Genomic DNA, 21650 nt, shown 5'->3' on the forward strand with positions numbered 1-21650 from the left:
TGAAATTGTTTTCAAATGTAGTCATATATATATGTACATATACAAAAAAGGATGTAAAGAAACTTCGTTCCCACGGGGGTCCCACGGTTAAAGGGGGTCCCACGATTATAATCGTTTTTTTATTCTTCGGTTTTTATGATGAATAATAACCCGGAATATTATTTTAGAATATTTTATTCTCGTTTTATCAGAAAAACCTCAGCGCTCAGCTGCTTAGTTCCACTGCGACGTAAAACGCTGACATAACATAATTTTTGTTTTTTGCATACACTATATAAACTCGGTAGAGCCTAAATGGGCGAGCGGTCTAAGGCGTTAGACTTTGACCGTTTGATTACTTAGACTTAGGTTGCAGATTCGAATCCAGGCAGCGGCTGTGTGAACAATTATAATTAATGGGAGCAGTGGAATTTATCACATTGTCGTCGTTTGGATAAGAAAGAAGTAACCGATTCCACCCACATCATAAATATAATTGTAAAAATATGGGTATAGTTAAATAAATAAAGATGAACAATGGGTGGTCTCTGTTAAAGGCGTATGTCAGAAAAAAAGAGTTTAAATCCCATTATTATTATTATTTAAACTTGTTGTAAGTGAAAATGATAGTGCTATTAAGTGTTACAAGAATTTTTGCTACTTCTAGTTTTTTAACGTCATTAAATGTCAGTGTTTTACACCGCTTTGCGGAATTCAGTCATAGAATAGTATTTAAACACAACCCTTGATTTACGTAATTGAAAAATGTAAACTAACTAGGTGTATTTGAATTTGAAATCAGAATGTCTAAAATTATTACTTGGCAAATAATCGAAATGATGATCACGTAAACTATTATACTTAAAAATGAATTAACGAAGGGTTTAAGAAGTTAAAATATCTATTTGTATTTACTCCGTAATTATTTTTTACTGATCATGTACCTGCTGTTCCAAATACATTAAATTTTACATATAATTATGATAATTTGTTATGTAAGCTAGTCTGTAGTACACTGTAGTGGTAAAATGTATTTCTGGGTGCTGCTTCACTTTCTACAACTAAACTACTAAACAAGATACTAAAAGATATCTAGGTAAAAATTTAAAAATACTGTCATTTGTTTTGAATCATTATCGTAGCTTAGAAAAAAAATTAACGTACTTTATTCATAATTTAAATTATGATTATAATCACATACTTAAAACGAAATTATGAATTCTAAATTAAAGTATAATATCGAAAATCTATAAATAAAATTATAAAGTTGTCACTTTCTCTTTTTCATAGTTGATTTAATAAGGTCCATATAATTATCAAATTCTTCTACTTCTCTATTCAAATTAATTACAGCTTCAGTGCATGCTTTATACTTCTTTCCAAAAATCTTCCATTTTTCTATTACCATTTGTGTTTTCTGTGAAATGTAATTACATTTTTATTCATAGATATGGCTTATAAAGTTCATAAGTTTACCTGCCCGATTTCTATCATCATAGAAGCTAGTTCTTCATCCATGTTATTGATTTAATATTGAAGTTAAAAGAACAATGATAAAAATTCCAATCAGTTTTGTAATTCTTTAGAATGTGTAGACTGTGAGCTAAGCTAGGCTTATTAGAGTAATGAATAACCAACAAAATCGAAACTTTTCTCATTCCCGCCTTTTGGCATGTTTTGACACTTTATATTATGTTTATATTTATATGACAGTTTAAATGTCAAATTCTGGTATATTTCTTGGGGAAACTTTAACGTACCTATAAATCGAACTTTTGAATGTTAAAATATTTGGATGTGTTTTGTTCTTAATGGAAATTAAAAAAGTATGTTTTTCAATGAATATATTGCACATAATGGTTTTTATAAACTTAAGGTTTATTACTTATAGTATCTAAAGTACAAAATTAGATGTTACACATTAATTTTATAATAATAGTACGTGAAAACAATATTTGACATTATTTATATTTCTTAAGCCACTCGGATTTCGAAATTTGTAAAATAGTTGCTCGTCTTGTTATATCAGGCTCTAATAAGTGCCTAAAACAGTATCTAATGTTAGTTCTTTTTGGAAACATTACCTCTCGATTCTAATATAAAGTTTCTTTGGAACAGGTGAAAAACAATTGACTGAATTAATTGTTGAAATACCCTGTACAGAAAGTATTGAATATCAGTGCTTGCATTATTTTTCCTGCAAATTTTCAATTCTCTATTTGTTATAGTTTTGGAGAAAATGGACACCAAAATTTGTCCTAATTTGCTCCCTCACGGGTAAACAGTGACGTTTACGAAAAGATGTTTCAAACAAAAGTTGTTCATTTTATAAAGAACATTTCTTACATTTAAACTTTTTTTCTATCTCTTACGGTTTATGCCAGTTTGCATGCAATCTCTCTCGAAATAGATAGAGATTGATCAACAACAATTGGCCACGAATGACGATTTTACAGAAATAATAAATAAGAATTAATATTGGGTTTGTTTGGAAGAAATTTAGAGAATCAATGAGTATAAGAAACACTGCTTCGGATAAGTGACAGCCAATGAGTTATGGTTGTATCGGCTAAACAAGCCGTGCAAATAGTATTGCACGGTTTTGCTTGAAGAATAGCGTGTGAGAGTTAGAAATCAACGGAAAAGATTTAGTTGACAAACTTCAATAATAATTTTTTATCTTCAGACCGTTACTGAGATATTTTCAATTAAATAGCCATTAACCATACGATAAGGATCTTATGGCTTTAATGATTAATATCTTGTAGGATAAGTTAGATGAAGAAAAATGTATATTAAGTAAAAGTTGTTATTCAATGGGAGCATCTTACATTGAATCGAAAGCCAAATCTGTTTTGTAATTAATTACTGAAAGAAAATTTCTTTAAGTAAGAAAGTTATTCCGAATAACAAACTAACTTATTTTGTTTGAACCATTTTTTCGTAAAACAAATAGATTTGGCAGAATTTTAAGGCAAAAATAGACCGTATCGTAAAAAATTAAAAGATAATCAAAGGTAAGAAAATGTTTCCAACAAAATTTATCGTTAAACGAATTACATCTACTTATTCTAGTTAAATTAATACAAAAAATCATACATGATCAAATTACGACATGAAGTACTCAATACTTGATCAATTCGATTTGGAAACTCAATCAGATGATGTTTTTGAATGTGAAGCATAGTTGGAATATCTGTATCATCAAAGGGCATCGAAGCACATAACATAATATATAAGACACAACCTAATGACCAAATATCATACATTTTTGGATTATACGGTACACCTTGTAAAACTTCCGGTGCTGCATAAGCTGCGGAACCACAAAATGTATTTGATAACACCCGTGTTCCAGTTTGTGCATCACGACATAGGCGGGCAAACCCAAAATCACCAATTTTTATATTATTCTTACTTGTTAATAATATATTTTCGCATTTTAAATCGCGGTGGGCAATATCTTTCGAATGTAAATATTCCACAGCTGAGACCAATTGCCTTTTAATTTATAAACGGCTAGTTAATTATTTTAAACTATTTAATCATACACCAACAGCCGGATCTGCCAAATTTTATTCGGTAGCTGGGCTTCTTGCTTTAGTCTAAATCCGTGTGATTCAAGACTATTGTATTTTCATTTACCACATTATTTTAAATACAGCTCATGATTTCTTAACATTTCAGGGGCTATAATTTTATGGAGCAAAAACGATTCGACAAAAAATTGATCAAAATCGATTACACACATTATTTTGCACATTATTTCGATATTATCTTAGTAAATTTATATAACTGGGTATCGTGTTTGTGAATTTATTTGTTTTTTCTGTTTTAAAAAATGTGACAACTGTATTTTGAAGACACAAGATGAAACAATCAAACTTGATCTGTAATTTCGTGTAGACCCGGATTATTTTATAGTATACCCGAATATATTTAAAAACGTACTTTTTTCAAGATTGGCCTTTCTAAAAAAGCCCAGGTATAGAGTTTGGCATGTCTGGTTGCCTTTGGAGTGTTTGGAATTAGTATATTGTTACCTAAAATAACGTTTCGTCAGTGATTCTGGTAATGATCCATTTACTTTAACATATTCCAAAAGATCGCCTTTTTCACATAAATCCATAAAAATATAAACTCGATCACTTAATTCAAGAGCATACAATACGCTTACAATATGTGGATGTTTAATTGAACATATAATACTAAATTATATATAAAAAAATTAATGGTATTCTAAAGTAGATGTTCCAAATATTTTGTTTAAAATTTTATATGTCAAGCGTGTACAATATGAACTTTCCTTAAGGCTTTTTTGAGTAATAAGTAATTTTATAGTTTTCATGCTCTTGAAAATTTGTTTCGGGGCCCACTGACAGTGAACCTTTCGTTTATTTGAAAAAAACACGAAAATCAGATTCATTCTGCGAATGAACGACAAGTTTTTGGGATATCAACTGAAATGATAACCCTTCGTATATGATTTTAGGCGACTTCTTAAAAGCAAATCGCCAATTATCCCATTTTTTGCAAGACTCCCCCTTGCCGAAATAGATAATTTCTCAAAATTAATTTTAAGGTATTTCTTTCTAGTTATGAGTTATTCAACTGTGTTATGTATTATTACTTACAATAGTTGATTGCCTTCCTTTTTGGAGGAGGCAATTATTCGATTACCTCTATCTGGATCTTGCCTTGCACGTTGAAGATGAAATTATCATCAACAAGAGAATCATCAAAAATTTAAAAAAATGAAGGAGTATGAAAGAATAAAATATTCACAAATATGTGCAGTAGACTTCCTTTTTCATGGAAACAAGAGTTATTGTGTGGGAGAGAAAGGTTGTAACTGTATAAGATAGGTAGCATAAGTATTTAAAAAATTTTTGTTTTTGCATCCTCCCAACTCCAAACAGTTTATTTCAAACAAGATATTATGGCTAATTATTAAATTAAAAAAATGGCTCACTTTAATTCTCTTGGTAAAAATTTGTCGATGAAATCAGTACTAGCTCGATTTTTATCAATTACTTTACATGCAACTTTTTGCGATAATGATTTATCTTTTCGATCATAACACAACGCAATTTTTACTTTACAATAGGATCCTTCACCAATAGTTTTACCGAGTTTGATACCAAGTTGTCGAAGATAAAAGCCTGGAAGAATCTATAGGAAAAAAATAACTTAAATTGTATTGGTCATGTAAATGGAGTAAGTAAAGAAAAGCTCTTTTACTGCAGTATTAACTTTAATGAGCTGAACGATTGTACGAGATTTAATATAGCAATATCAAATACTAAAGTTAATGGCTGATAAAAAGGGGAAAGACAAAGCGCCCAATTCCTATCTCTCAATCTTTAATTTCAATCACAACACTTACACAGAGGATAAATATTGACCACAAAATAAGATGATCCTTATTCGGAATGGATATATTTTTACTATTGGCGCAGTTCATTTTCATCTAAACAAACGCACGTTTAGTACTAAAATATAAAGCATTGTAGGAGTGATAAATCACAATTGGTTCTACAGCGTGTTTAATGAGGCAAGGTTGTCGAAGGGGAATAATGAAAATTAAGAATATTGAATTTTAATGAATATGAATAAATATGTCAAATATTATGAGTTTTATCACATGGAAGTAGTACATAAATATGAAACCTGTAAATCCTTTTTCGAATGTTTTCCAGATTCTTTTCTTCCAATTTTGCGTGAATTTAAACAAGCCATTGTACAGGCTAAATATTTAACACAAGGGAAACATTCACATTTCATAAAAATAATAAAAATAAAAATATAATTCCCAAAAAATTTCACTGGATTCAATAAATTTGTAAATTAACTGGGTTTATTTGTATATAAATACGGTATATTTCACATTATCCATTAAATAAATCGATCAAAGGTTTCATTTTCTAAAATATATTAATATTTGATATATGACATAATATGGTAATTACTTTTAGTTAATACATTTCTTTTAAAGAAAGGAATTATTTTTAAATTTTAAAATTAATATTATTAAAATTTTTGACAGATTTGTTTCTTAAAATAATAGTAGGCAAGTCTGTATTTTTCTATCCCAGCAACACAACGTTTCACGAAAAATAACAATTTACAATTTAAAAAAAATTTAAAAAGCGCATAAAATATACCGGAAGTACCAGAATAAATGGTCCATAAGCGGTGAGGAGGTACAATGTGTCCGGAAATGCTCCTCCTCAGAGCTCCCGAACAAAGTTGTTGGTTTACTCTATTCTAATGGTTTGTTACATTTAAAGCTATTTTTGCTCTATCTCTAATGGTGTTACATTTAGAGTTTTGCTCTTTCTTCAGTAGTTAATCTTTAACAGTTTTGGTAAATCTCTCACAATTCGTTAGAGATAAAGCGAAAACTTTAAATGGCAAAAATGTTTTTCGTTAAAATTTGTTAAAAACAATTTTTAGCAGCTATGCTAAGATCCCCATATTTATCTCAACTTTCGAAGATTATATCTTCCCCCCAGAGGCAGCCATTTTGCACAAATCTTTCCCGTACATCTTTCGGTAAACGGTTTTTACAAGAGATTTATAATTGTGGTACTCTGGTGATTTTGTTGTTATAACTGGAGATTTATTTATTTATACCATTACTTGAATAGCAAATAATTTATGTGAATCACTACAACCCTGCTTTAAGTGAACATAACACTAGTGTGTAAATTAATGGAGAATAAATAATCTAAAATATGCAGACGATACAGTACTGCTAGCTAGTACTAGCACATCAAGTAAAAGTGATTTACAAACTATCGTGTACAAAATAACCAAAGTAAGTGGAGAATATGGATTAAAATAAATATAAAACAAATGAAAACAAACAACAATTGACTGAGTTAACTGTTGAAATACCATTTATAGATAGTGTTGATTACGCAATCGTTTGACAACCCTGGAATGACGATGACAACCCTGCAGTTGCAAGCCTGTACAAAGATGATAAACTTACATTGTAGGAACATTCAATGGTACACTTGCAATTTTAAACCTTAAACCCGCAGGAGATATGGAAGTGGAGAATAATAGAAATGATTTTTTTTCTAAACAAAACCGTTCGAATTAGCGGTCGATAAAATCTCAAAAATCCGAAAGGTCACATTCATTTCAGATTCATTTTGATAAACGAGAATATATCTATCAAGACAAGTATAGCGTTTCGTTGCACAGCGAATCTTAGATGGACGGCATTTAGCATTTTGGACTCAACGTTAGATATGAAAAAAGGAACTTACCTAGACCAGGAGTCAAACCAAGTTATTTAGTGATTGTGTACAAGTCTTTCATATTTGAATTTCATTCATCTTTACTTTGATTTGTACAAACTTATTATTCATTCCGGCATAAGATTTTGCTCGATTAAATTTATTTATCGAGTTTCAAGCATATGAAAGTAGTTTGCGTATATACATAAAGAAAAAGTTATATGAATCAGAGTGAGGTTTTAATCGAACCTGAAAACTTAGATCGAAAGATGTATGCCTTTGAATCTACGTTTTCGTTTGAAACATTTTCCTCGATTATGTCATTTTAAAAAATTTAAAAATATTATGTATATATTATTATATATTCTTTAAGCCCTAAAGAATTGAAATGATGGAATAAGTTCGAGGAACGGCATTTTAAAGCGAGCTTTACGCACGAAACGGGAGATGATAGTAACTTTATATTAGTTTGTGCTAATTTATATTATTGTTTTCCAGGATGGATTTTGTGATAGGTGCTGTCGCAGCTATGGGAGCTGCTCTGTTTACTAATCCATTGGAAGTTGCAAAAACTCGGATGCAGTTACAAGGAGAATTATTAGCTAAAGGGAATTATACAATACACTATAAAAATGCTGCTCATGCCTTATACATAATAGCCAAAAACGAAGGATTATCAGCTACACAGAAGGGTTTAGCTCCTAGTTTATGGGTACAGTTCTTTCTTAATGGCATAAGGTGAGATAATAAATTTTAAATTTATTCTCTTATATCTAATCGTTTCATTTTAAGATTAGGAACATTTCAATTTGCACATTCACATGGATTTATGAGTGACGAAGAAGGAAAACAAGTATTATGGAAAACAATGAGTATATCTTGTATTGGTTCTGTATTAGGAGGTGCTAGTGCTAGCCCATTTTTTTTAGTCAAAGCTCGATTACAAGCGCAATCAACAAGTGATGTATCTGTTGGCTATCAACATAACGAAACCGGAATGATGAGTTCATTACAAAACATTTACAAAGACCATGGAGTCAAAGGTATGTTTATAATATTTGTCTACCTAAAGTATTTAATTGCATTATAATGATTTAACTGCAGGTTTATTTCGAGGACTTGACGCTAGTATATCCCGCTTAGCTGCTGCAGGCACTGCGCAATTAACCACCTTTACAGTAGTGAGAGATTGGATGGTTTCCGAACAACTTTTAACTAAACATCCAATAGCCCAATCTTTTTGTGCGTCAATGGTTAGTGGGGTTGCTGTATCTGTTGTGATGACACCATTTGATGTTATATCCACAAGAATATATAATCAAGGTGTTGATTCATCGGGTAGAGGGATGTCATACAACGGTTATTTTGACTGCGTTGTGAAAACATGGCGCAAAGAACGCTTATATGGTTTTTTTAAAGGATTAGGAGCAAATTACTTAAGATTAGGACCACATACTGTATTATGTTTAGTATTTTGGGATGAATTAAATAAATTTTATATTAAATTCAATGAAATTAAAAAGTTTGTAGCAATAATTAGTTGATGTTTATTTCTCGTAGGCTCATTGTAATTTTGTATAGTTTATCTTTAGTATTGTTGTTATAAGTAATTTTAAAAAAATTGTATGGAAATTTACACCTTAAGTATTTAAAAAAGTATTTTAATTTAATAAATTTTGTTATTGAAATGAAAATATTTTTCTAGAAAATCGAGTTCTCATTTCAATCTTTTGCCTTTTGCAATTCTTATACCTATCACTCATTAGACAATAATTTTTGGTAAGTTGTTCAGGCGGATACCTCGATAATTTTTGAAAATTCTAATCAAAACTGATAAACTTTTGAAGCAGATAAACCCCCTTTGAAGCAGATGCAAGAAAATGGGGTACCTTGACCTGACATCATCTTAAGGTCTATTAATATAAAATTAAAAAAATGATGTAAATGATGATTTGCATATTAGTATATCTGTTTGTGTTTGCTTTACAGATTATAAATTATAATAATACGTAATATAATAGTTTGTTAGTGGTATGTGTGATATCGTTAATTGTTCTAATGATAGAAAGTAACAATTACGTATTTTTGGAAATAGTAATTACAGATATTAAAAAGGTATCTATTAATTATGATTGTAATTTATTTTAATATTACATCCGAAGAGGTGTACATACACAGTCCGAAGTCATATACAATAATTTTCTATGGTCTTGCAATAATTAAGCCTAAGCTTATATCATAAGTATCTTTAAGGCCTACTAATCGATTTTAAAGTGGTGTTAATCTAACCAGATCATCACTGCAACTATTTGAGATGCAAAAATGATTAACAGCTGTGTATATACAAATCTTCCATATCTTGATCTCATTTATCTTTACTTTGGCTTGTTATCTGCAGTTTAATACGTTACTTGTTATCAGTTTGTTTATGTTAAAAATTTTTTTTGTTAATTATCCATTTTTAATAAATATATAAATTTATTATAAATTTTAATAATTACTTTTAGGATGGATTTTGTAATAGGTGGTGTGGCAGCTGTGGGAGCTGGCCTGTTCACTAATCCTTTAGAAGTTGCAAAAACACGGATGCAACTACAAGGAGAGTTATTAGCTCGTGGAAAATATGCAATACATTATAAAAATGCTCCTCATGCTTTATACATAATAGCAAAAAACGAAGGGATATTAGCTGTACAAAAGGGTTTAGTCCCTGGCTTATGGGTACAGTTGTTTCTTAATGGTTTCAGGTAAGATAATTAATTGTTATTATTTCAGGCTTTTAATGATTGCATTTTAAGATTAGGAACATTTCAATTTGCACATTCACACGGACTTATAAGTGACAAAGATGGGAAACAAGTGTTATGGAAAACAATGAGTGTAGCTTGTGTTGGTGCTGTATTGGGCGCAGCTAGTTCTAGTCCATTTTTTTTAGTAAAAACTCGCTTTCAATCGCAATCTACAAGTGAAGTAGCGGTTGGTTTTCAACATAAGCATACAGGAATGATAAGTGCATTCCAACACATTTACAAAGAATATGGAGTCAAAGGTAAAAGCTATAATATTTTCTGTCTGTGTGGTTTTAATTGTAATACACTGCTTTAATGGCAGGTTTATTTCGAGGGCTCGACGCTAGTATATCCCGTTTAGCTGCTGCAGGCACTGCACAGTTAACTACCTTTACAGTAGTGAAAGATTGGATGGTTTCCGAGCAAATCTTTACCAAACATCCAATAGCTCAATCTTTTTGTGCTTCAATGGTTGGCGGAGTGGCTGTATCTGTTGTGATGACACCGTTTGATGTTATATCTACAAGATTATATAACCAAGGTGTTGATTCATCGGGAAGAGGATTGTCATATGACGGTTATTTTGATTGTGTTATGAAAACATGGCGCAAAGAACATTTATACGGTTTTTTTAAAGGAATAGGAGCAAATTACTTAAGATTAGGACCACATACTGTATTATGTCTAGTATTCTGGGATGAATTAAATAAATTTTATATTACATTCAATGAAATAAAAAAGTCAAAGCAAGTAATTAGTTGATATTAATTTCTCATGCTTTAAGAGTTAGTACCCGGCTGATTGACGATATTTTTACTAAATCCATGCTTTCGTCAATTACTCTCTTATAACTATGTTTTATATGAAATGGGTTCTTTTTCTAGTTGGTGATACCTGTCGAATTACGCTGAAAGGCCTAAATCTTCGACCGAGCTCAATGTTTTAATAATATAGATAACTTTTTATTTCCTACTATTGTAAATGAACAATAACAGTAGCAAGCAGAGTGGCTCTATTTTAGATATTTAATACGATTTCTATTAAATTTTTGCTGTTGTAACATTGTAATGTAACAAATTCCGATAGATGCCACCAGTTAGAAAAATGAAACCTGATTTCATGCACAGAGGTCTTTAAAACAGGGTAGTTCACGAAAGTATAAAATTTGTTAAAATATCGTAAATCTGTCGACCATTGGCTCTTAGACCAACAGGCTCATTGTAATTTTGTATCATAAAAGTTTATCATGAGTATTGTTATACGTAAATAAAAAACATTGTGCAGAACTTAATTAAAATATTAAGTATTTTAATTTATCAACTTTTGTTATCAATATTTGCATCAGACAACTTTTTAACTAAAAGTTCACATTTCATACCATATTTAAAAAAAATGCGTTAAGCTTGGCGGTTCTCTATATAGTGGTATTAGGGAATAGTATCTCTCAAATTGCATAAACCTGTCCTATTTTTTTAATATTGAAAACAGCTATTTGACCTGTATTCTCTTTCAAATTAAAATAAGGAATAGTAGTTCACAGAGACAATAAAATATTCTCTGGTATCTCAGAATCCAATAAAACAACTTTTAATTCAGTCTCATTATTATCAAAGGTTTGTATTATTGTTATTTCTTTATCTATTGTAATAAGGTCAATATTATTGGGACCTCCAACTAAATACGACAACATAAATTATTTTATATGGATTTGGAGTACTGAAACAGTATACGAATATTTTATGTGAGCAGTTTTACAACAAGTGATTAATTTTACAACTATTGTAAAGTGATTTAAAAGTCCATATTCGAAGGATAAAAAGACACATGTACCATACATGTATACTATATTTATTAACTTCTAGACAGTAGATACAGCATGTACCAAAACTAATGCATTAGAAGAGCAGAGTGATAAATTACAATTATAAAAAGAAAGTTCCTTGTACACTTTTTGAATCCGATGTACTATTAACAAGTTCGCTAATTGTCGTTTGTAACTTTGAGAAGTTCTCAATTAAGCAAATTGAAATTTTATTTAATAAGACCTGTTTTAGAAAAAAAAATTTACTATAATTTATCTTCTTGGCATCACTTTTTCTCTTTTACTAAAACTGATTTCTTTTTTTCTCTTAAAGTTCAAAAGTACAAAAAGTAATGTTCTGAAGTACAAAATTCGAAATTTTTAACAATAAATCAAATATTGTATTTTAGAATTTTTAACATATTGCCAAGAATATAAATTGTAATGTGTATTGTTTTCTACAACTTTGGTAATTATAAAAAGTTCAATTGAAACAACATTAATCGATAAACTGTAAGAACTTTCTCCTGAGAATTTAATCTCTATTCTGTATTTTTGGGACACTCCATATATATTACAAAACCTGAAGTTCCTACATATACGTAGTTCATTGTAAACTATATACTAAGCATTACGTTTTTATCATTAAAGTTAAAATGATGTAATTTTGTTCATTTATTAATATCTATTTGAATTTGATAGTTCGTCATATGTGCAATTGTTAATTGTTCTAATGATTAAATAAATAATTACATATTTTAAATATTTAACAGGTATTTATTATTATTGAAATTAATTTTTATATTACCCGCTAAAAAATGACAATGCAGTCGGTCATGCAGTCAGTAATTATACCTAACCTGTCTTTATGCCTGTAATATTATTGATAATTTTAATTATATTCTATAGGCCGACTATCCTTTCGATGGATGCATATTCATTTATGGTATTTAAATACAAGATTTCTTTTCCTTAGCATATAGGAACTGAAATTTCAATTCCTGCATATTTTCAAAAAAATTAAATAATAGATTCCAATTTCGAAAGCCGAATTTCAATTTTATAATATTAGATTCTATAGCTACTATATAATTCTGAAGGAACGTGAAATTAAACTTCATTAGTAAATATTTCACATGGTATGATACACCGACCATGTTTATTTTTCTTTCTGGGTACTTATTTATAAAAAAAATTTGAATGCAACTCAAAATTTTATATGGGTACAAAGAGAAAAATCCAAGAACGCCTCATAATGTAGTGCATTTAAATAACCATTGTTGTTACACGCATTTTCGGCAAATCCAGAAATTAAATAAAGTATTGTAAGATGAGGCCAAGTAGTATAATTATATCATTTCCAAGATAAATGTTTCCTTTTCTTGAATGACTTCATAGACTAATAGACTAATACAAATATTATCCAAGATAGACTCCGAGAAACTATACCAGCGTATAGTTTTTATGTATATATTGTATAGTTGTTTGGAGATTACATTAACATTATTAAATTCGAAGTATTGAAAATGTAAAAATTTGATTTATTTTACTACAATTACTAAATCTGTGTCAAATAATTATTTTCTAGGATGGATTTTATAATAGGTGGGGTGGCAGCTATGGGGGCTGGTTTATTTACTAACCCACTAGAAGTTGCAAAAACTCGAATGCAATTACAAGGAGAGTTATTAGCGCGTGGAAAATATGCAGTGCACTATAAAAATGCTCCTCATGCTTTATATACAATAGCCAAAAACGAAGGAATATTAGCTATACAAAAGGGTTTAGTTCCTGGTTTATGGGTACAATTGTTTCTTAATGGTTTTAGGTAAGATCATTAACATTAAATTTATTTTATACTTTCAATCGTTGCTTTTGAAGATTAGGAACATTCCAATTTGGATATTCTCATGGATTTATGAGTGACAAAGATGGTAAACAAGTATTATGGAAAACAATGAGTGTGTCTTGTGTTGGTGCTGTATTAGGGGCAGTCAGTGCTAGTCCATTATTTTTAGTAAAAACCCGTTTGCAATCGCAGTCGGCAAGTGAAGTAGCTGTTGGTTTTCAACATAAGCATACAGGAATGATAAGCGCATTTCAACACATCTACAAAGAACATGGAGTTAAAGGTATGTGCTGTAAACTTTTGTTGCCTACTTTAAATATATGAATAATTAGCAATATTTTGATTCCAGGTTTATTCCGAGGAGTTGAGGCTACTATTCCTCGTGCAGCTGCTGGAGGCACTGCACAACTAACTACTTTTTCAGTAGTGAAAGATTGGCTGGTTTCAGAACAAATTTTTACAGAGCATCCAATAGCCCAATCTTTTTGTGCTTCAATGGTTGGTGGGGTAGTAGTAGCTATCGTAATGACGCCATTCGATGTTATATCCACAAGATTGTACAATCAAGGTGTTGATTCATCGGGTAGAGGGTTGTTATATGATGGTTATTTTGATTGTGTTATGAAAATATGGCGCAAAGAACGTTTTTATGGATTTTTTAAGGGAATAGGGCCAAGCTACTTAAGATTAGGACCGCATACTGTATTATGTCTAGTATTTTGGGATGAATTAAATAAATTTTATATTAAATTTAATGAAATAAAAAGTTCAGAAACAGTAATTAGTTGATGTTTACTTCTTTTAGGATGATTAATTTTAATTATATACCTATTATAAAAGTTTATCATAATTATGCTTAATGTAAATAATAAATTTTGTTAAGAAATTAATTAAAAGTTTGAATATTTTAATTTAATAAATTTCCTTAGAGTAAATTGGATTCGTTTTTCAAAATTCCGTATCTATGTACGACGCTGATGGTTGGTCTGTAATCAAGAGTCGTCAATCGAAATGTGCAATTACTATTTTAATCGACGCTTTATACATAGAGAAATTAAAATGTAACTCAATATTCTTACATATAGCAACATCATTAAACACTGGCAAAATCATAAATAGCTATCAAGATTCCTATTTTTTGCACAGTACATTCGTTTTACGCGTTTTAAAAAGAATAGAGTGGTCCTAATAATTATATAGAAATTTGGGCTTATTTATACTGATATTTTTTTAAATAAATTTATTCTTTAAACAATTACCATAAAATTATTAACATATTGTACAATAGAAAAATCTAATAAACAGGGCCAGCATCACCATCATCATTTTCTTCGTACATTTCACCATTATCAAAATAATCATGCGCATAATCAGTACCTTCATCCATTTCTTCATCAATATCTTCAATTTCTGCTACTATCAAATCTTCTGCATCTTTATCCTTATTCGCTTTCTTTTCTAATCGTTCTAAACGATCTAATTCAGCATCAGCATTTGTTATGTTCGGTTTCACAACAACAATTTTGGTCTTCGCTTTTGGTTGTAATTCAGTCGGCATATGTGAGTATAAGAAATTTAATTCTTGAACTTTATCATTATTTTCAAAAAGATCGGATGTTAAATCGTTAAAATAATCCAAAACTACACGATCCATTAACAATAAATATTCCATATCAACATCAATCTAAACAAGTGAAAACAAACAATTGACTGAGTTAATTGTTGAAATACCATGCATAGACAGTGTTCATTACTCTATCACATTACACATACATACATGTCACAAATACGTAACTGATATCCCCATCATATACTACATACTATAAAATTTACGCCTAATTTGCGCCCTTACTAGTCAACAGTGACGTTTACGAAAAAATGTTTCAAACAAAAGTTGTTTATTTTTTGATAAGGAAGATTTTTTACATTTAAACTTTTGTTCTATCTCTAACGGTTTACAAGATGGGTCCTGCGGACCCATAGGTCAAGACCCAATTGACCTATGTCATTCATGCTCATTAACGAACTTGACCTAACTTTTTACGTCTTGAGTACGCTGTAAAAATTTCAGCTTGATATCTTTTTTTTTCGTTTTTGAGTTATCGTGTTGGGAGACAGACGAACAGACAACCGAAAATGGACTAATTAGGTGATTTTATAAACAACTATACCAAAATTTTGTTCATAGCATTAATATTTTTAAGCGTTACAAACTTGGGGCTAAACTTAGTATACCTTGAATTTTACATATATGCATGGTATAAAAAAGACATGATGATTGTAGTACAGACTAACAATGGAAGCTCAAATCTAAAATCTAATGATTTTCGTCAAGTAATGCTTATACTTTTATCGGCAAAAGTGTTTTAAACTAAATTTTTGTTTTAAAGACGCGACTCCACAAATGTAATCTGTCTGATTCGACAAAAATAAAAATTGTATAACGCGAGTTCTTAGTCTGTTTCAAAAGAAGATCATACCTCAGTTTCTACAGGCTTTTTATCAGTGGGAGGGTATAGCGGTGGAGGTTGCAATAAAGGACCTATTGACTGATCACCCAAAGCTGAAAATGATGGTCCGATATTTTGACGATTACCATAACCACCTCGTCCTCCACGATTTGCCATTTTAATTTTTTAAAGCTTCAACTTTTACTTTAACTTCTGATTTTTCTTCTTCTTCTTCTTCTTCTAAAGATTCTAAGAAGCTTTCCTAGATAAATAAAATAGTATATTAGTGTTAATTAAATGGGGTATCAAATAAAAATTGCATCATTTTTATGTGGCTTAAAAGTAAAAATTAAGATATCTATCTAAAACTGTAAAACTAATATTCGATTAGATCAAAGTTTTTAAATAATCCTGTAATTTTTAATTATTTAAAAAAAATTAATATTATCGCTCCAAAAATTCGAATACAGTATACTTATTTCAATTGGCAAAGGAATGTACTACAGTGGCTATTAAAAATAAAAGTTAAAGATAATTACATCACAAATAATTTTTATAATCAAAGAACAGCTTGGGCACGTGGCAACTTCTTCCCCAGCTACTAGTTCTTCCTAGAAACAAAAAAATAATTACGATAAAACTTATTAGATTTTTATAAGAATATTCAAATATTTACTTTAGTAATTTGAAAACGATCTCCACATGGACATGGGTAGTAGTAAGTTTTGGTTTCAGGATCATATTCAAAATCTTGAATTTCTACTTCGTCGTGATATACTGACATACCCTTTTACTTTGGAAGCACGTTAATAAAAGAACATGATAAATTGCACGAGGAAAATGTTACTAATAGTTGCAACAATTGTTGATGTTAATTATAACCTACAAGTGTTACAAGGTACACGTGAAACGTGTTCTGTCATAAATTGCCACAGACTTATACCAAATGCAGACTATCAAAATATATCTCATTTAAGCTTGGAAATTAACATCTTTTTTGGCAAAATAGCATAATTTAAGCACCTGACACACATTCAACTTGGTTCATTAGTTGACAACAATGGTGGCAAGCGGTTATTTAACCAATTAAATTTTGTATACCCAAACACAAAACGCTTTCTGATTTAATAATAAAAAAACTACGTTCAATCCGAGGGGTAATCATAGTAAATGTTACGGTAGCCTACGAGAAGGAAGGAGGGGGCTTCAAAATGATTTAAATTGAATCACTTAGTTTATGGACACTTGTTTAACGAAGTCACTTACAAAATTCAAAGGAGATTGCTATTTCTAGAGAATATATTGGTCTATTTCTATGTGTTATCTATTTCAAGCATAAGTCTGTGCTATTATTTTCTCTGATCAACAACTAGCGCCTCTATCAATTGTAAGTGTAGTTTTGAACATGTGAAAATTTCGAATAATAAATTTCGATTCGAGAAAATTCAAATTAAAATAAACATGATAACGTATAATATTTAATTAGTTTTAAAAAGTATGATATACCATATAAAGGGTTTATAATAAAATAATAATGATAAGAGAAAACTTCAGCTGACACAACATTTTACGTAATTTTTTTAAATTTCCGTTTTACAAGTAAATAACTTATTTACGTCACTTTAGACTTTGACTCTAATTATTCTCAAACACCTTTTAATTATTTTACTCATCTGACAAAATGTAATACACATAAACAAGGTTACTGCATAAACAAATGGAAAGTTTTTGTCAGTTTTCAACAATGCAGCTTAATCAATTACGTTATTTGATAAAATAAGAGGCCCCTAAATAAAATTTGTTTAAACAATTGAAGTTTCTGGTGGCATGTTTATAAAAAATCTATTTTTAAATATATATAACTAAACAGTAGTCTTTATGAATCCAATAACCTACTTAGAGATAATTAGCAAATTTTAACAATATATACAAGTTCTTACGCTTCTATCCTTGAGATTAGTTATAGTTTTAAACTTTATCATTTCATAAAAATAATTATCTCTTACGTCACTTATTAATGAAAACGAATAATGCCTTGATAATGATATTTGCTTAATTCAATTAAATCTTTTAATTTGAAAAAAAAGATTTTTTGTTGCGCGTGAAATTTTATTTGCATGTATAACAATTAATTACGTTTAAGCCTGTAAGGCACGTTTAGAATTGTTTCGAGTTTTAAGAGCTAATCGTATTTTATTTTTTTGTGAATAGATAATTGGAAGAAAGCTTTTCGACTTCCAAATTTAATGATTTCACAGCAACTAGGACGTACCTTGGGACCATGAAAAACCAGATATGCAAAATTTCAATGACTGAATATTTTGAACATACCATAGTTTTGTAGTATTGATTAATAATACGTTTGAAACAATCTAAAATTAAGATGGAATTTCTTATTGGTGGTGCCGCAACAATGGCAGCTTCTGTTTTTACAAATCCCCTTGAAGTAGCCAAAACTCGTATGCAACTACAAGGAGAATTGAAAGCAAAAGGGCAATACACTGTTCATTATAAAAATCCTCTTCATGCGGTGTATACCATAGCCAGAGTAGACGGAATTGCAGCTTTACAAAATGGTCTGGTTCCCGCTTTATGGCAACAATTATTTCGAAATGGTATACGGTAAGAATTTAGTTTGTTAACTTTATTATCTTAGTTTCACCCCGTGTAGGTATACTGCATTCTATAGACGAACGTAGTAAACGTGCCTGATAACACTTAAGTTTACTTTTTATTTTATTCATTAAAATGTTTATATTTGAAAACATTTTCTTCTAGATTATAGTTTCAAATAGTGAAAATGATTTTTATATTTAAATATTACAGGGCGGATCATAAAAATATTTTGATTGAAAAAGGCCTCTTTTCAAAATTGGAGTTCAGTAACATGGCTGGTTTTAGTTAATCGGATCTTGAACCGATGCTTGATTTAGCTAATAACCTATTTAAAAGTAGAAGCTAAGGTTACCTTAAGCGGTAGGGTCAGATTATAAAATCAATCTTAACACCAAGCCCTTCAATTTTTTATGTAAATTACAACCCTTAAATTCCAATAATAGTTGCCGAAGAAATAATATATTTTTCCGGAATATATATTGTTTGTCATACGCTGTATATAATTTTTAGATTGGGAATTTATCAAACTCTATATACGCATGGTCTAACAACCGATGAAAATGGTAAAAAAATATTTTGGAAAACAATGGCAGCTTCATGTTTTGGGGCTGTTTGTGGTGCATCTATTTCTAGTCCGTTTTTTATGATTAAAACTCGCATCCAAGCTCAATCTTCCCATATAGCTGTAGGCTATCAACATAAGCATGCAGGAATGATGAGTGCACTCTATGAAGTTTTTAAACAAAATGGAATCAAAGGTACTTTGATCTCGTTTTTATGTTTTAATAAAAATACAATAAAGCTTTGAAGTTACAAGTTCAAAGGAAACGCCTTAGAGTTTTTAATAGACAAACGAATTAGGTTAGTGATATTTAACATTTGTTTATCTGTATGTAGGCTTATACCAAGGTGTGGGAGCTGCTATTCCCCGTGCAGCATTTGGTGGTACAGCGCAAGTAACAACTTTTGCAATGACTAAGGATTGGATGAATGAGAAAAATTTGTATGCAAAGCATCCTTTATTTCAAAGTTTCCTTGCTTCCATGTTAAGTGGAATTATTGTTTGTTTGGTAATGCAACCGTTCGATGTTGTATCAACAAGATTGTACAATCAAGGTAATACAGAAAAAATGGTACCCATAGTATCTCGAATAATCTGAAAGCATATTATTTTGAAGCGTTAAGTATTATAAGTAAATTTGTATATACGCTATGTATATTCCATTAATGTGGTTTAAATCGAGTGTAATTTAAACCTCGTGACAACATCGCGCAAATATCATACTATATTATTAAATTATATTATCGTCGTTTACCATTCCCCTACACCGTTGAAATATTGTCCATTGATTGGGAGAATTCTCAGTGTTTATTTCGCGTGACCATAGTGTTTCGGATTCCTTCAGAGGTAATAAAAACCCGTATAATTTTGATAAGTTTATTAGTAGAATTCATAAAAATTTTATCAATTTTAACTAAAAAATTATTTTAAAACTTCAATGATAAGAATATTTTTTATCAAAATTCATCAAAGCAATTTTCAGTTAAATCTGTTCAATCACACATAAAATGAATTTGATATTATATTCAGATAGAGTTTTTTTTATGGATAATCGAATTAGAGATACTTTGCGACGATATTTCGCAACAATTTTCTAAAATTTTTTAAAAATTTGATTATTCAGGTGTGGACGCTCATGGCAGAGGTTTGTTGTATATAAATTTTTTTGATTGCTGTAAGAAAATTTGGAAAAGCGAAGGACTAAATGGTTTTTATAAAGGTACAGGATTAAGTTATTTCAGATTAGCGCCTCACACAGTATTATGTTTAGTATTTTGGGATGAACTCAATAAGTTGCATGAAAAATATAAAACGAAAAATTTAAACATTATTTAGTAGGTACTAATTTATTGTATGAGTTGTTGTAAAATGATGTATATAAACCAGAACTGGAAAAAAGTTATTTAATAATATCTATACAAAATATGTATCTAGATAAAAATACAGATATATTATCTGTAGTATAAGTAAATATTTGTAAAATATAAAATTATATTTATGCGACTAAGCGTATGTTTTTATAGTACTAAATTTTTGTATTATTATAATATAAGTGAGGTAGAAAAATTAGCCGCAGACGTTGAAAGTTGCAATAAAGACAAGACGTATAATCGTATCATCATATTTTGTTCAGAAATTCGAAAAAAATTCATCCCTATTCCCCATTGTATCTAAATATTTTAAGTAATAATATAGTATAAATGTATAAATTATTTTTGTTATCTAATATATTAATTTTATTTTCAACAAGTGTTAATTTAATTGTAGAATGTTTTAAAACTAACTCATTGCTAGCTAGTTGTCGAGCTATATGTAAAATTGAACTTTATTTAAAGTGATCCAAAAAGTGCAATTTCTTGTATGTATCCGGTGACACAAAACATTTGAAGAAAGAATATGTCTAAATAAATCTTTGAAACTGTAAAAGAATTTCTCAAAGTTTTTGAACTCTCTGAATTAGACAGTCCGCGTTGAGAAATTCAGAGTTATTCATAGATCTTCAGACATTTTTTAGAGTTTTTAAGATTTATTAATTAAGAATTATTCTTCATTAAATGTCAGTATCAAATGTCGCAAAAGTAGTCCAATGTTTATGCTAAGGTACTGGAGCTTTAAATATTTGGGTACGACCGTTTGCCATCTTTATGCTAATGTCAAATCTCTCAAAAAAATATCATTTATTGTCAAAAAAAATGTTTCAATTTTTGTATATCGTTGGTTTAACAAATAAATTATTAATAAAAAAAACTTACGTTAATTTAAAAATAGTTTTTGAGAACATTTTGTCTATTTAACATTAGCATAAAATTGGCAAACAATCTTACACACATATATATAGAGCCCTATAAAAAACC

At 29.6% G+C, this 21650-nt stretch overlaps 6 protein-coding genes across 11 annotated transcripts; 4 read left to right on the forward strand and 2 right to left on the reverse strand.

The window, feature by feature from the left end:
* Positions 1-990: 990 nt before the first annotated feature.
* LOC123295276 (solute carrier family 25 member 35-like) lies at positions 991-8844 on the forward strand. Of its 2 annotated transcripts, none has more exons than XM_044876556.1 (4): positions 991-1075; positions 7728-7967; positions 8022-8272; positions 8334-8844. In XM_044876556.1, the coding sequence occupies exons 2-4, from the start codon at positions 7729-7731 to the stop codon at positions 8771-8773; spliced, it is 930 nt and encodes a 309-aa protein (XP_044732491.1). In that variant the 5' UTR covers positions 991-1075; position 7728; the 3' UTR covers positions 8774-8844. The 2 variants fall into 2 exon arrangements, with proteins under 2 accessions (XP_044732491.1, XP_044732492.1); XM_044876557.1 differs by lacking the exon at positions 991-1075 and adding an exon at positions 1728-1805.
* LOC123295277 (testis-specific serine/threonine-protein kinase 2-like) lies at positions 1962-5744 on the reverse strand (the record flags this gene model as incomplete). The annotated part of the gene is made up of 5 exons (XM_044876558.1): positions 5650-5744; positions 4952-5151; positions 4023-4187; positions 3079-3480; positions 1962-2022 (listed from the first exon to the last, which is right to left on the reverse strand). Coding segments are annotated over exons 1-5 (897 nt in total), but the record flags the coding sequence as incomplete, so codon positions are not given.
* Positions 8845-9246: 402 nt separating the features above from the next.
* LOC123295521 (solute carrier family 25 member 35-like) lies at positions 9247-11324 on the forward strand. Its single transcript, XM_044876900.1, has 4 exons — positions 9247-9344; positions 9737-9976; positions 10028-10278; positions 10341-11324. Exons 2-4 carry the CDS (start codon positions 9738-9740, stop codon positions 10778-10780), a joined length of 930 nt encoding a protein of 309 aa, XP_044732835.1. The 5' UTR covers positions 9247-9344; position 9737; the 3' UTR covers positions 10781-11324.
* Positions 11325-12491: 1167 nt separating this feature from the next.
* On the forward strand, positions 12492-14488 carry LOC123295629 (solute carrier family 25 member 35-like). 3 transcript variants are annotated; one of them, XM_044877045.1, is made up of 4 exons: positions 12492-12592; positions 13408-13647; positions 13701-13951; positions 14018-14488. In XM_044877045.1, exons 2-4 carry the CDS (start codon positions 13409-13411, stop codon positions 14455-14457), a joined length of 930 nt encoding a protein of 309 aa, XP_044732980.1. In that variant the 5' UTR covers positions 12492-12592; position 13408; the 3' UTR covers positions 14458-14488. The 3 variants fall into 3 exon arrangements, with proteins under 3 accessions (XP_044732980.1, XP_044732978.1, XP_044732977.1); XM_044877043.1 differs by lacking the exon at positions 12492-12592 and adding an exon at positions 12731-12765; XM_044877042.1 differs by lacking the exon at positions 12492-12592 and adding an exon at positions 13233-13336.
* Positions 14489-14898: 410 nt separating this feature from the next.
* On the reverse strand, positions 14899-16723 carry LOC123295654 (DNA-directed RNA polymerase III subunit RPC7-like). Its single transcript, XM_044877074.1, has 3 exons — positions 16658-16723; positions 16149-16380; positions 14899-15352 (listed from the first exon to the last, which is right to left on the reverse strand). The coding sequence occupies exons 2-3, from the start codon at positions 16293-16295 to the stop codon at positions 14963-14965; spliced, it is 537 nt and encodes a 178-aa protein (XP_044733009.1). The 5' UTR covers positions 16296-16380; positions 16658-16723; the 3' UTR covers positions 14899-14962.
* Positions 16724-17560: 837 nt separating this feature from the next.
* On the forward strand, positions 17561-20911 carry LOC123295232 (solute carrier family 25 member 35-like). Of its 3 annotated transcripts, none has more exons than XM_044876493.1 (5): positions 17561-17717; positions 18330-18740; positions 19245-19492; positions 19632-19850; positions 20420-20911. In XM_044876493.1, the coding sequence occupies exons 2-5, from the start codon at positions 18502-18504 to the stop codon at positions 20629-20631; spliced, it is 918 nt and encodes a 305-aa protein (XP_044732428.1). In that variant the 5' UTR covers positions 17561-17717; positions 18330-18501; the 3' UTR covers positions 20632-20911. The 3 variants fall into 3 exon arrangements, with proteins under 3 accessions (XP_044732428.1, XP_044732426.1, XP_044732427.1); XM_044876491.1 differs by having other exon boundaries at positions 17561-17689; XM_044876492.1 differs by lacking the exon at positions 17561-17717 and adding an exon at positions 18195-18264.
* The last annotated feature ends 739 nt before the right edge of the window (positions 20912-21650 follow it).

The sequence above is a fragment of the Chrysoperla carnea genome, chromosome 3, assembly GCF_905475395.1.
Source record: "Chrysoperla carnea chromosome 3, inChrCarn1.1, whole genome shotgun sequence".
Lineage (NCBI taxonomy): Eukaryota > Metazoa > Arthropoda > Insecta > Neuroptera > Chrysopidae > Chrysoperla > Chrysoperla carnea.